The sequence below is a fragment of the Cydia pomonella genome, unplaced genomic scaffold (genome assembly GCF_033807575.1).
Source record: "Cydia pomonella isolate Wapato2018A unplaced genomic scaffold, ilCydPomo1 PGA_scaffold_202, whole genome shotgun sequence".
NCBI lineage: Eukaryota > Metazoa > Arthropoda > Insecta > Lepidoptera > Tortricidae > Cydia > Cydia pomonella.
In genome coordinates, this window is record NW_026907842.1 from 885,424 (window position 1) to 897,615 (window position 12,192).

Below are 12,192 nucleotides of genomic sequence, written 5' to 3' on the forward strand. Positions count from 1 at the left end.
AACGACTTCCTGAAACAACTTCCGAGCAATGCTTAGCCAAATTCAAGCGTAATCCTAATGAAATTTTACGTCGATTTGTGACGGAAGATCAAACGTGGATCCACCATTATACGCCAGAGACGAAAAATCAGTCAAAACAGTGGACAGCTAACGAACGGGCCCCAAAGAAAGCGAAAACCGGTAATTCGGCAGGAAAGGTAATGGCCACTGTTTTTTGGGACAGCCAAGGGGTTATCTATATAGATTATTTAGAGAAAGGTAAAACAATAAACGGCCCTTATTATGCTACTTTGTTGGAAAAAAATAACGCAGAAGTTGTGAAAAAACGGCCACATCTGACAAAGAAGAAAATCCTTTTTCACCACGATAATGGCCCTGCAGACTCGTCAGCAGTCGCAACAGCCAAATTAGTAGAATTGCGTTACGAAATACTGCCCCACCCACCTTATTCTCCAGATTTGGCCGCATGTGATTTTTTTTATTTCCAAACATGAAGAAATGGCTCGGTGGGAAAAGATTTTCATCAAAAAAGTCATAGCTGAAACTGAAGCATATTTTTCAGGGTATGACAAAAAATATTTTTTGTAGGGGTTGAAAAAACTGGAACATTGTTGGATGAAGTGTATGGAGTTGAAAGGAGATTATGTAGAGAAATAAAACTAAAACAGGTGATTTTTTTTTTTTTTTGCAAAAATTCAATGACTTATCAAACCACCCTCGTACAACATAAAGAATATCACATTGTGTTTTTCAAACAAAAACTTGTGTGCACCTTAAAATAGCAGACACGACATGCATGAAAAAGAACAGTTAGCTAATTACCTTTCATACTTTTAACAGTTTACTAATAAAATATGAACAAAATTGACAAAAAAAGAGATTGAAGTTAAAATAAAAGCATAATAAAACTTTATAACTTTTAGTTTTGATTTGACTGAGGCCAAAGAATGAGAGAATATGTCTAAACTAGCTCTGATGACAAAATATGATGCGATCATTTTATACAGAGGTGCATGCCTGCCAATATTGGTACGACAGTGGGGGAGAGAGAAAGGTTTTCTGTTGCACAGGCGACAGCCCGCACGACGTACAATCAACTTGATATTTCTGAGCAGTTCCGGACTGTTTACTAAGCCGTGTAGGAGTAAAATGTCATTAGCTTTTCGTCTAGAAAGCAGTGATTGCATTTTATAGTGCTGAAGTCTAGCGTCGTAGGATCTAAAGATTTTACATTTGTTTTGGACGAAGGTCAGGGTATATAAAAAGCGTTTCTGAATTCGTTCAATGCGATCAGAATGTACCTTATATCCTGGATTCCACACAGAAGAGCAAAACTCCAGTATACTTCTAACCAAGGAATTGTAAACAGGTATCAAAACTTTTGGGTCTTTAAAGGATTTAATTTGTCTCGTCACGAATCCCGAGAGCTTTGATGTCCGCTTAACAACTGAGTCTACGTGTTCCCGGAAGTTAAGAGCGCCATCGATTGTGACTCCTAGACGCGAATACGAATACTTGTAACTTCGGCTAGAGCTGCTCCATTCAAATTGTGCGTGACAGCCGTTGGAACTCTTTTTCGGACAGCCGTTGGAACTCTTCGTGAAAACTTTATGTGGTAACATTTTGTACTATTTAAAACCATATTATTCTCACTGGACCAATTCGATACCTTATCAATATTCACTAGTAAATGTCTTATGTCGAAGTTGCTCTTTAAGTCGTCTGCATACATTTTAAACTTACATGAAATAGATTCCACGAGGTCGTTTATATAGACTATAAAAAACAACGGCCCGACTGGCCCGAGGTGTGATCCTTGTGGGACGCCAGAGGGAATTTGTAACGCCTCGGACTTAAAACCACGCAAAGCCACTAATTGCGAACGGTTTTTCAGATATGACTCACACGAACGGAGCAGGGAGCCGTGTATGCCCATTTTCTCAATTTTCGCAATGAGAATTTTATGATCTATTAAATCGAATGCCTTACTAAAGTCTATAAACTGCATGAACTTCAACTGTTGTCTGCCTTTTGTATTTGAATCCGCCAGCCGGAGGTCCCGCAAAATATATTGAATATTAAATCATCAACCTACGTTTTAATAGTTCTTTGATATGCGTGCGAGTACCTTTCACAGGTTAATTTCAAATCTACTAACCATTTGTTACAAAACCACTTTATAAAGCAAAATAGTATTAATAATTAGATATGTCATATTTGTTTAATTAGGATGAAACATAAATGCTGGCGTTGTCCTACATTGTCCTGTACGAACTGGGACTTACCCCATTCTCCGTCAATATCAACGTATGATGTCTCCCACAGGCCACGTCGATGACTCTCCCGATCACATCTATATTGACCGGCGTCTCTGTCATCATTACTTTGGCGTTCCCATCATCAGTTAGCGCCCAGTGTCCGAAACCGCAACTGAGTGCCCTTTGAAAACAAAATTAAAACTTTATTTAGCAAGTATACCTACCTATATTTTATCTTCTAAAATGAAGTTGAATCAACCAACTAAGTTAAAAAACCAATTCGTTACCATAAATTTCTTCGACGTTACCTACCATGCCATCATTGCCTGGCTTAAAATAGCAATTTTCTGCCAGCAGTCTATTTCTAAATCCTAACAATGGTTGCCTTTCTCCCACATTAGGAATTAGACAAAGACAGTTGTTTGGTATAGAATCATTATTTCAAGCCGGGAAATTAAGGAAGCTTGCGTTACTCAAAGTTTTTGTCTATACCAAGTATATTTATGCAGACATTTACCTTCGAGGTACAAACTGATTCTTCCACGTTTCGGAGGTTGGCGTCAATTCAAGGTGGATGTCTGGGCACGGGCTGCGGGCTTCGAGAGCACAGGCTACACGCATAAACGTTGATATAAGCTGGAGCATTCTTGTTGTCTGAAAAAAAACGAGGAGTTTAATATCTTTATATTATAAAATGTCTAATACAATTGTGTCCGTATAAAAAAAACAAACGTAAAGAAGTGACGTGGCGTTAAGCAAAGTATCCAACTTTCAACTAACGAATGACGATAGATATACCAACAACATAATGCAAGAAATACTGGTCCTAGATTGAAGAGAAAATAAGAGTACTTACGTAGATTGAAGATATTCCCTGATTCAAATCTCGCATAACAGGTCGTAATTGTTCTTGCATTGGATTCAACCATAGACAAAAGCACTAAAATCCAAAATAATATATAAAATTCAACATACTTAATTATTTTTTACAACAGATTTACAATTACATCATGAATTCCATGCCCTAAAATCTCTGACAAAATACAGCAGTAGTGTTTCTGCATTTTTTTCTTGGATTTGGTTTCCACCTTAAACACTTTCGTGGCAAAAAAACTGTTACAAATTGGACTGGCAGAGTTATTATCGGTGTATGCGCCTGGCTCCAATTAAACACTAGAATTTAGTATAATAATAACATAATTTTAGTGTGCTTAAGAAATTAAGTCAAAACTAACAGTGTATGAATCAACGTCTTTTTTTATAGCGAATATCAACTAATAAGAGATATATTATCTATATCATTATAATATCCATGATACAATCAAACATCCTCTGCGCGTTTTTTCTAAAAACAGCGGGATCACAAAACAGTGTTCATGGCGCTGCGAAAGATTCATTTCCTTGATTTTATTGCAGTCCGTATGAGGGCGGGATGACCGCAAGACTAGAACTAGGTCCCAGAGACCGATTTATAATTTACCTTGAGAATCTTCGTATCAAAACTGTCACATTTCTCCGCTATAAAATCAAAGAGCCACTGCGCATTTTCTTCTAAAAGCAGCGGCACAATATACAACTGTTGCAGTAAACAGTTGATCGCGCTGCGGCAGAGTTTCCTGGATTTTAGAGCGGTCAATATGAGAGCGGGGTGACCGCAGTGTGTGCTGAACACTGGAACTAGGTCCCAGAGACCGATGGCGGCGGCGATCGACGTGAGTTCGGTTAGTTCGACTGTTGAGAGCGTTGTGAATTTTGCGTCCCTGGAAAGAAATTACCTAATATTGAGATTCCAACTCATGCCAGTTTGGGAGTGGAATTCTTTTTATTACACTCAAGAGCAATGAAAACGGATCACTTGGTTTGAAAATATTGTGTACACGTGTAGGTGCGCTGATTTAACAAATTCGAAGCTAGACATAGTGCTTAGTATTATGCATATTTAAAAGATTAGAAATTCACTAAGTGGTTTTTAGTGTTACAAGATCTATTATTTCTATAGTTCATATCGCAAACGAGAGCAGCTATTGAACGTAATGACAAACCGTGAAGTATTTTTTTGGTAAAGGCCCAAAAATTAGATGGTTTTAATTGGGATACCTTATACATTTCGAATGCGCCCTATTACTTACATGTCGAAGCTTTCCTCCTCATTGGTCCCCATTTTGAGCAGCAGCGCCAACATTTTGATGGTGACGGCGGGCGCGCCTAGCGCAGCGTGCCCGGTGTGTTTATACATAGACAGCTCGTGGAGACGTCCAAACACTCCCAGGCGAGCTACCCACCCGTCCGGCTGGCTCTGTAGGACAAAAAAGAAGTAAATATGGGCCATAGACAATTGAATAATAGTCGTGCAAAAGCTAATAAAGTAGCGTTTTGTGAAAATAATGGTAGTTCAAATGTAGCCTCCCCTTTAGATATTATGATCTAATGACAACATCCCCTTGATACACTAAAACATCCAATATTAGTGTTTCGGTTCCCTTGATTACATGTCATTGTTTGTGTCACATAATTTTCCGAAGTCAAAAGAAGGTCCGTAACTCTTCACACAAGTAGCACTCGCATGTCTGAACAAATCACATATTATAGCGATGTTCCGCGCCGCAGCCGCGCATTAACACCGACTACAATCTACCTGTATAACTCACCTGTGCCAGCGAGAACAGGTACATGGCGGGCGCTATCTTGCCGCGCGACAGCAGCATGTCGGCCGAGGCGCGCAGCAGAGTGGGCACGGGCGCGCCGAGCGCGGCCGCGCGTTGCTCCGCGCCGCCGCCGCCGCGCATTATCACGCCGACTAGCCATTCGCACGGTTCCGACCTGAATTAAAATAATACACTTTCAATCAAATGTGAATACAATAGAAGAAATATTTATTTGGTATAAAATCTAAAATCAATTTTAATATAAAGTAATTTCATTACAAATGTCCTTAACTGGTTTTTAAGGCAAACAGACTCAACTCAACATCTAGGCTCAACTTAAGAAATAAAGGTAGAGATTGTAGATAAAATAAACTTACACAGTATTCAAAATATAGGCCCCACAAGAGGTGACTACGAGGCAGCCATCCAGCGCGAACCGCGGCAGTTGAAGGTCGCACATAAAGGTCGGTTCCTTCCAGCCGCCGGTCGCATTAGACGGTTCCTTGGACGACATGATGTGCGCGCCCCGAACATCGCCTATGAGCTCTGCTGCCCATAACTCTGTGAAGTCCCTTTTGGTGCCTAGAAGCGCTTCACCCTAATAATCAATACAATATTAAGCATCTTTCACTTACTGTCAGACTGTCAAACAAAAATTTACACAAAATATATAAGATGAATCCCAATTCAATTTTGATCTATTAATGGTGAAAAGTGCCTTGATTCTCTGGAGTCAAGATGAAGATTGATTCAACTGAGTTGTTTAATTCTACTCTAAGCAGTTAAGTCGAAGCTAAACTTCTTTTAACATTGTTTGAGACTTGTCTCTTGTAGAGACTGGAGTTCTTCCTAGAAAACACTTTTGAAATGCCTGGAACCAATGCACATTAATATTGCCTAAAGAAACTGATTTGACAAGTCAAAATCCCGGATGAAAGAAAAACTTACTTGTACAACTGAAAAGTTAGCACTGTGCACTTCCAACACATTTTTCCTCAACAGAAATATGAGTCTCTGCGACCAAAGCCCAAGTATATACTGGCCATCCTTCTTAATGCATGGTCTAAGTGTTCTTGATGGCGATTCTTCTTCTGGGCTTTCCAGCTGAAATAAATGTCAAATCATTAAGTATTGTCTGTTTCTTCACGTTTAACGGAAATGGTTGGTAAGAAGTTATTATAGTCAGGTACGTTCTGGTTGAAGGCTTGGCTGTATGAGTCTGATTTGAATGATGTTAAATCTTCTTCTTCCTCGCGTTGTCCCGGCATTTTGCCATGGCTCATGGGAGCCTGGGGTCCGTTTGACAACTTATCCCAAGATTTGGCGTAGGCACTAGTTTTTACGAAAGCGACTGCCATCGTACCTTCCAACCCATAGGGTAAACTAGGCCTGGTTGGGATTAGTCCGGTTTCCTCACGATGTTTTCCTTCACCGAAAAGCGACTGGTAAATATCAAATAATATTTCGTACATAATTTCCGAAAAACTCATTGGTGCGAACCGCGACCTCTGGATTGCAAGTCGCACGCTCTTACTGCTAGGCCACCAGCGCTTTTAATGAAATTTGAATGATGTTAAATAAGAAAAAAAAAACTAGTCTTAAGAGGGAAGTATACCAAGGACTCGTCCATACTAAAAGAATTTTTTTTTTCCACTTCTAAATATTTTCCATTCTCCATGATTTTTAGTATGTTATTGACACAATAAAGAACTAGGTTTATTTATTTATTTAATCTTTATTGCACAATACTTGAAGGTACAAATGGCGGACTTAATGCCTTAAGGCATTCTCTACCGGTCAACCAATGGGTTTATAGGTGTTCTTGTTTTTTCAAAATTTGCAATACAATTTTTTGTTTTAAGTGGAGCCTATAAACCTGAAGAGATCAACATCAAATTCAAAGTAATTTGTTAAGATTTTGTTAGTGGAAATCATGTTCCCCAAAATGGAATTTCATAGAAAAAGTACTGTTATTTCATTAGGAATAGATTTGCAAAAGCTATTCTTCACTGTAAATCACAAAACTAAAGATTAGAAAATGACTGCGCAACTTCCTCACCAACTGCCTGAGATAAATGATTGATAAAACAATAGTTTGAAACTTACTATCAATGTGCCTTCATTAAGTTCAAATGCTGTAAGAAAATGTCTGCCGTTGACATACTGAGCTGACAATGACCAGTTGTTGGATCCCTTGCGAAAAGATGGCAGGTATTCAGTGGGCTTCAAACAGTACTCTATGGGTTGAGATTTGTTGTCATCTGGATTAAAAGAAAATAGTACAGTTGTTTAAGTTAAGAGGGAAAAATTAAATTTGTAATAATATGTATGTAGGTGTATATACTGGAAAATGTATAAGTAATAGAGTTCCATACTGTAAATAAATAAATAAATAAATATTATAGGACATTATTACACAAATTGACTAAGTCCCACAGTAAGCTCAATAAGGCTTGTGTTGAGGGTACTTAGACAACGATATATATAATATATAAATATTACGACCAGTTTTGAGGACCGGTTTGGCCTAGTGGGTAGTGACCCTGCTTACGAAGCTGATGGTCCCGGGTTCAAATCCTGGTAAGGGCATGTATTCGTGTGATGAGCATGGATATTTGTTCCTGAGTCATGGGTGTTTTCTATGTATTTAAATATTTATATATTATATTATATATCGTTTTCTAAGTACCCTCAACGCAAGCCTTATTGAGCTTACTGTGGGACTTAGTCAATTTGTGTAATAATGTCCTATAATATTTATTTATATTTATTTTTATTTTATTAATAAGTACTTAAATACATAGAAAACACCCATGACTCAGGAACAAAAATCCATGCTCATCACACGAATAAATGCCCTTACCAGGATTTGAATCCGGGACCATCGGCTTCGTAGGCGGGGTCACTACCCACTAGGCCAAACTGGTCATCAAAATACTGTATAAGGTGAATAAGTAAATCACACTCAACAACTTTCTTTTGAACTAAGGTTTACTCCAAAAGTAAAAAGAAAATAGGTTTCTGTTGAAAGATGCCAATGTTATCTATGTAACTGCCAATTTCCTTTACAGTTTCAAAATTGGAGCCATAAAAAATGCTGTTTAGTATGATGTAATATTGAAAAGAAGCACATACGTCCACTGACTCTACTGTATGGACATATAATGTGTATTTAGTGCAGTACATTACCTTTGCTACCACCCTGACTGAAGAGGGTGATCTTATCCTTGGACAGCTGTTTGATGTAAGACATGAAGCCATCACGCTTGTCAGCCTGCACTCGACATTGCTGCACCCAGTTGTACCCATATGACCTGTGCTCTAGAACTAATTTCCATTGCTGTGACCTTCCTCCAGAGATCTGAAAATATTGAACTTCTGTTATTTTATCTGGAATTATATTTTTTCATTATTTTACTGCCATGTACAGTCAACCAATTTGATTCCTAGGCCACTATAGAACTATGCCATAATGACTTCTACGACAGTGCTTATAGAGTGATGGGTGTCAAGTATCTAGTAGTTAATGCGACAAGGTTCTATAGTGGCCTAGGATTCAAATCGGTTGACTGTACAATCACGGTTGACTGTACAATCAACCTCGTTGATATGTTAAAAAAATAAGCTAACATAGAGATGTTTTGATACATTCTCCTGAGGAACTCTTAAGAGGGAAGTATACAACATGATTTTCCATACAAAAAGTATTTCCACTTCAAAATATTTTCCATTCTCCATAATTTTTTAGTATCTTATTGACACAATGAAAAACTAGGTTTATAGGTTTTTCTTTTTTTTTTCAAAATTTGCAATACACAATTTTTTTTTTAAGAGAAACCTATAAACAGAATATGTTATGCTGAAGCACTCTACATCGAAATCAAACTGATTTGTTAAGATTTAGTTAGTGGAAACCGTTTTCTCCAGAAATGGAAATTTCATAGAAAAAGTACCATTATTTCACTAGGATCGCAAAAGCATTTTCCCTCTTAAGACTTTAAAGATAAATTCAAAATTTTATTCTGCAAGTAGGCTTCAAGGGCTCTTTTACAAGTTATAAGCCCTTATCTACTAAGCATGTTAATAGAACAGGACACAACATTTCCCCCAACAAACTGGACCACTATTGTCCCCTGGACTATGGGATAGAATAAAAACACAAAAAGTTGATCTACACTGATAATTAAACTTAAAGGAATTGTATTCCTTGTATCACCTATAAATACCATATATATATATTACTTTATAGTAGTGTGCTAAATTTTTTAATAGGTAACTAAACATGCATATAAGAAATTATAATATCTATGAATGTAGTTGTATGAATGAAATAAATTACCAAGAGAGCAAGTAGGTCTAAAGAATCATCAAAACAAATCTGTAAGTCTTTTATTTCACTTGAGACTTTACATTCTCCAACCACACTTTGGGATTCCAAGCTATAAAAAGTCACTGTTCCAATCTGTAACAAATTATGAATAAAAATTACAATAACAAATTACATAAACAGGAAAATCATGTATTCTATTAGGCAGCAACAACTTACCTTAGATCCAATAATAATTATGTTTTCGGATTCCTTAGTAAGCCACCATACGACGGTAGTAGGCTTTGGAATATTTGCGAGTGGAAGAACTGTGACACTCGAGAGGGACCACTTACAATCGAATGCACTTTGAGGCGTAAATTGAGGAAGAAACGGAACAAGCAAGATCTTCTGTTCACTAACGATAAGAACCCAAGTACCACTAGGTTCAAAACACATACAGAAGATCGGGTTATCCAGAAAATCCCAATCAAAATTCTTCTCTGTACGTTCTGATTCACGATTAATATAAAAGAATAATAATTCCTTGTTACTGGAAACAGCCAAGAACTTTTTTAGACCAAGTTCATAGAAACTGTATGAAGCTATATCAAGATGGACAAGAACATCTAATTTAAATAAACCAGAAAAATCTAAATTTTCACTTATTTGGGCCATAATGTTTTTGTAATATTTATTGACCTCATATTGTTATTGTGACAGTTTTGATAAGAATGAATGAATGAACGAGTGATCAAGACCACAGATAATGTAACCGCCAGGGCGTAGATGATGCGCAGCAAAGAATATAATACTCACTATGCGCAGTAAGTATTTTTAAAATGCCAATTACATCCACACTTTATCAGGCCTGACTCGAGAAAGAATTAAAACCAAAAAAATATATTTGGTATTCAGTTTTCGGACGTCAGACCAAGGCCTGTCGACTTCCTTAGAAAGACGTTCCTAGTGAGTATTATATTCTTTGGACGTGACGCTTCATAATTGCGCATGTGTGGTCTGACATCCTGGGAAGTGTACTATTGCCAAATTCAAAGACATTTTTTTGTATGGAGTTCTCGTTCTTCTCCTAGTGAGTATTATATTGATTATCAGGCCCGAAATCGGGAAGGGTGGATGTAATTGGCGCCTTTATTTTTAACACGCATGCGCTCGTGAGAAACAACACACGCAATGCGACAAAATTAAAAACACGTTTCAACATTCCTGGCAACATACCAAAAACAAGCTACGTAAAGCCCCACCAGAGGGTCTACCGCGAAAACCGAAATTCGCCAATTGCGGTGATCTTTCTCTTTTACTCTTACTAAGACGTAATTAGAGTGACAGAGAAAAATGCCTGCAATTGACGAACTTCGATTTTTCCGGTAGGCCCCAGAAATACATGATCATTGTCAAGTGGGCACTTTTATTCTCATGTATAGGGTGACAGTTAAGATCAAGTTAAGATCAAGTTAAGATTAATATGAAAAATTTATTTTCAATCAAAATCGGCAATATGGCGCGTGATCATATATTACTGGTCAGGCTCTTAATTTGTTTGGGTTATTTGTTGCCCACCAATCACCATATAGCGTTTTCTCTTCTACTAAAATATCTTACAGGTACAATAAGTATAGAGATGAGATGGTAGAGCTGGCAGATGGCCGAACGAGATGCTCTTATGGAACTTTCAGTAGGAGTAGCAGAGAAAGCCCTATGATTGTTTGTCCTTTTCAGTTTCATTTTTTTTTAAATAGGATTGTTTCCATCTACAAATCTTAGGGCAGACTTGTATCCCAATAAATTCTTTTGGATTTTAAAAAGGAAAATTTTTTATTGACAAGAACAATATACATAATGGATATATACAGATGATTACTATAACTAGCTTATATCTAAAATAGGCCCTTGAGGCATTGTACCAAGGATGCTGGCGGCATTTCCTCGTTGTATCGCAATACTGATACGTTGTGCGAGGAAGCCGCCAGCTCTTCGGTCACCAGTTACGTCAACCAGACGTTTCGCGATTTCTCCAAAAAACTTGTGCGCGCTGGGACCCCATGGACCTAGTGTTTCAACGCCAAAAGGTACAAAATGGTACTCTCTACCGAGGCTCTTATATTTATTACGTTTCAAAATTTCGGCGCTTTCCGCCGCTGCGCCCGCTTTTACATTAGTCCGTTGGAGGTGGGACGGTGCCAGTGTGTCTACGCAGGTAGCATCCCACACTAACATCCGTCCCAAGCTCCAAGGAACCAAGGACACCCCATCAGGCCTCTTGCCATCATCCCTGATAATGCCAGTTGGCTCAAGAAGAGCAGGCACATTGATGGTGGCAAGAGATCGACGAATTATGTCATTAAGCGACGCATGTCTTGAAAAACGACCTGCACTTTTTTGACAAGATAATCCGTGGTGTCCCAGTCGGTCCACGTCCGTGCCACAAGAGCATATATGTGGCATACATACCGAAACCCCGAGTCGCAAACCAGTCGCCAGTCTTAGGGAGGTCGGATCCAAGAAAGTACCAGTATTAGGTGAAGGATGGGCATGTAGCCAGCCTTTTGGATTATAAGAACATGTTAAACTACTTTTAGGGGACCTGTAATGACCATATTTTTGTAATTATTGAATTTAAAATATCTTTTGGCACACGTCACGAGACCAAACTGGAAACGTCTTTGAAGATTCTGATGACGTCACAACTCTCGGATTGACACTGTTGACAGTTAGGCGATAAACAACAAATGACAAATGTCAGTTAACAGTTCTTATCTTCTACGTGTGTATGTAGTTATGTGTCAAACCGTAAACTGTGACGTCACACAATTTTCAAAGAGCGTTTTGGGCGCGAAAGCATCTGTCAAAATATATTTTGTTAATTTAACATATTTAAAGCCGTTTTTAGTATAAAAGTTGAATTTTAGGGCAACTTTTAGTTAATATAGCGTTTATACAAGCGTTTCAAAAAATTGGAAAC

The 12,192-nt window shown here is 38.0% G+C and overlaps 1 protein-coding gene across 1 annotated transcript in view; it reads right to left on the bottom strand.

Annotated features, from left to right (window-relative positions):
* The window catches only part of LOC133533756 (uncharacterized), a 30,908-nt gene extending 20,960 nt beyond the window's left edge, over positions 1-9,948 (bottom strand). Inside the window, exons 1-12 of the mRNA XM_061872795.1 lie at positions 9,450-9,948; positions 9,243-9,365; positions 8,093-8,264; positions 7,010-7,164; positions 5,852-6,007; positions 5,281-5,501; positions 4,907-5,078; positions 4,388-4,554; positions 3,739-4,018; positions 3,115-3,198; positions 2,776-2,912; positions 2,286-2,439 (exon numbers count right to left, since the gene is read on the bottom strand). Of these exons, the coding sequence (XP_061728779.1) occupies positions 2,286-2,439; positions 2,776-2,912; positions 3,115-3,198; positions 3,739-4,018; positions 4,388-4,554; positions 4,907-5,078; positions 5,281-5,501; positions 5,852-6,007; positions 7,010-7,164; positions 8,093-8,264; positions 9,243-9,365; positions 9,450-9,887 (2,259 nt within the window). The 5' untranslated portion in view covers positions 9,888-9,948. The remainder of the gene's footprint in view (positions 1-2,285; positions 2,440-2,775; positions 2,913-3,114; positions 3,199-3,738; positions 4,019-4,387; positions 4,555-4,906; positions 5,079-5,280; positions 5,502-5,851; positions 6,008-7,009; positions 7,165-8,092; positions 8,265-9,242; positions 9,366-9,449) is intronic.
* Between the last annotated feature and the right edge of the window lie 2,244 nt (positions 9,949-12,192).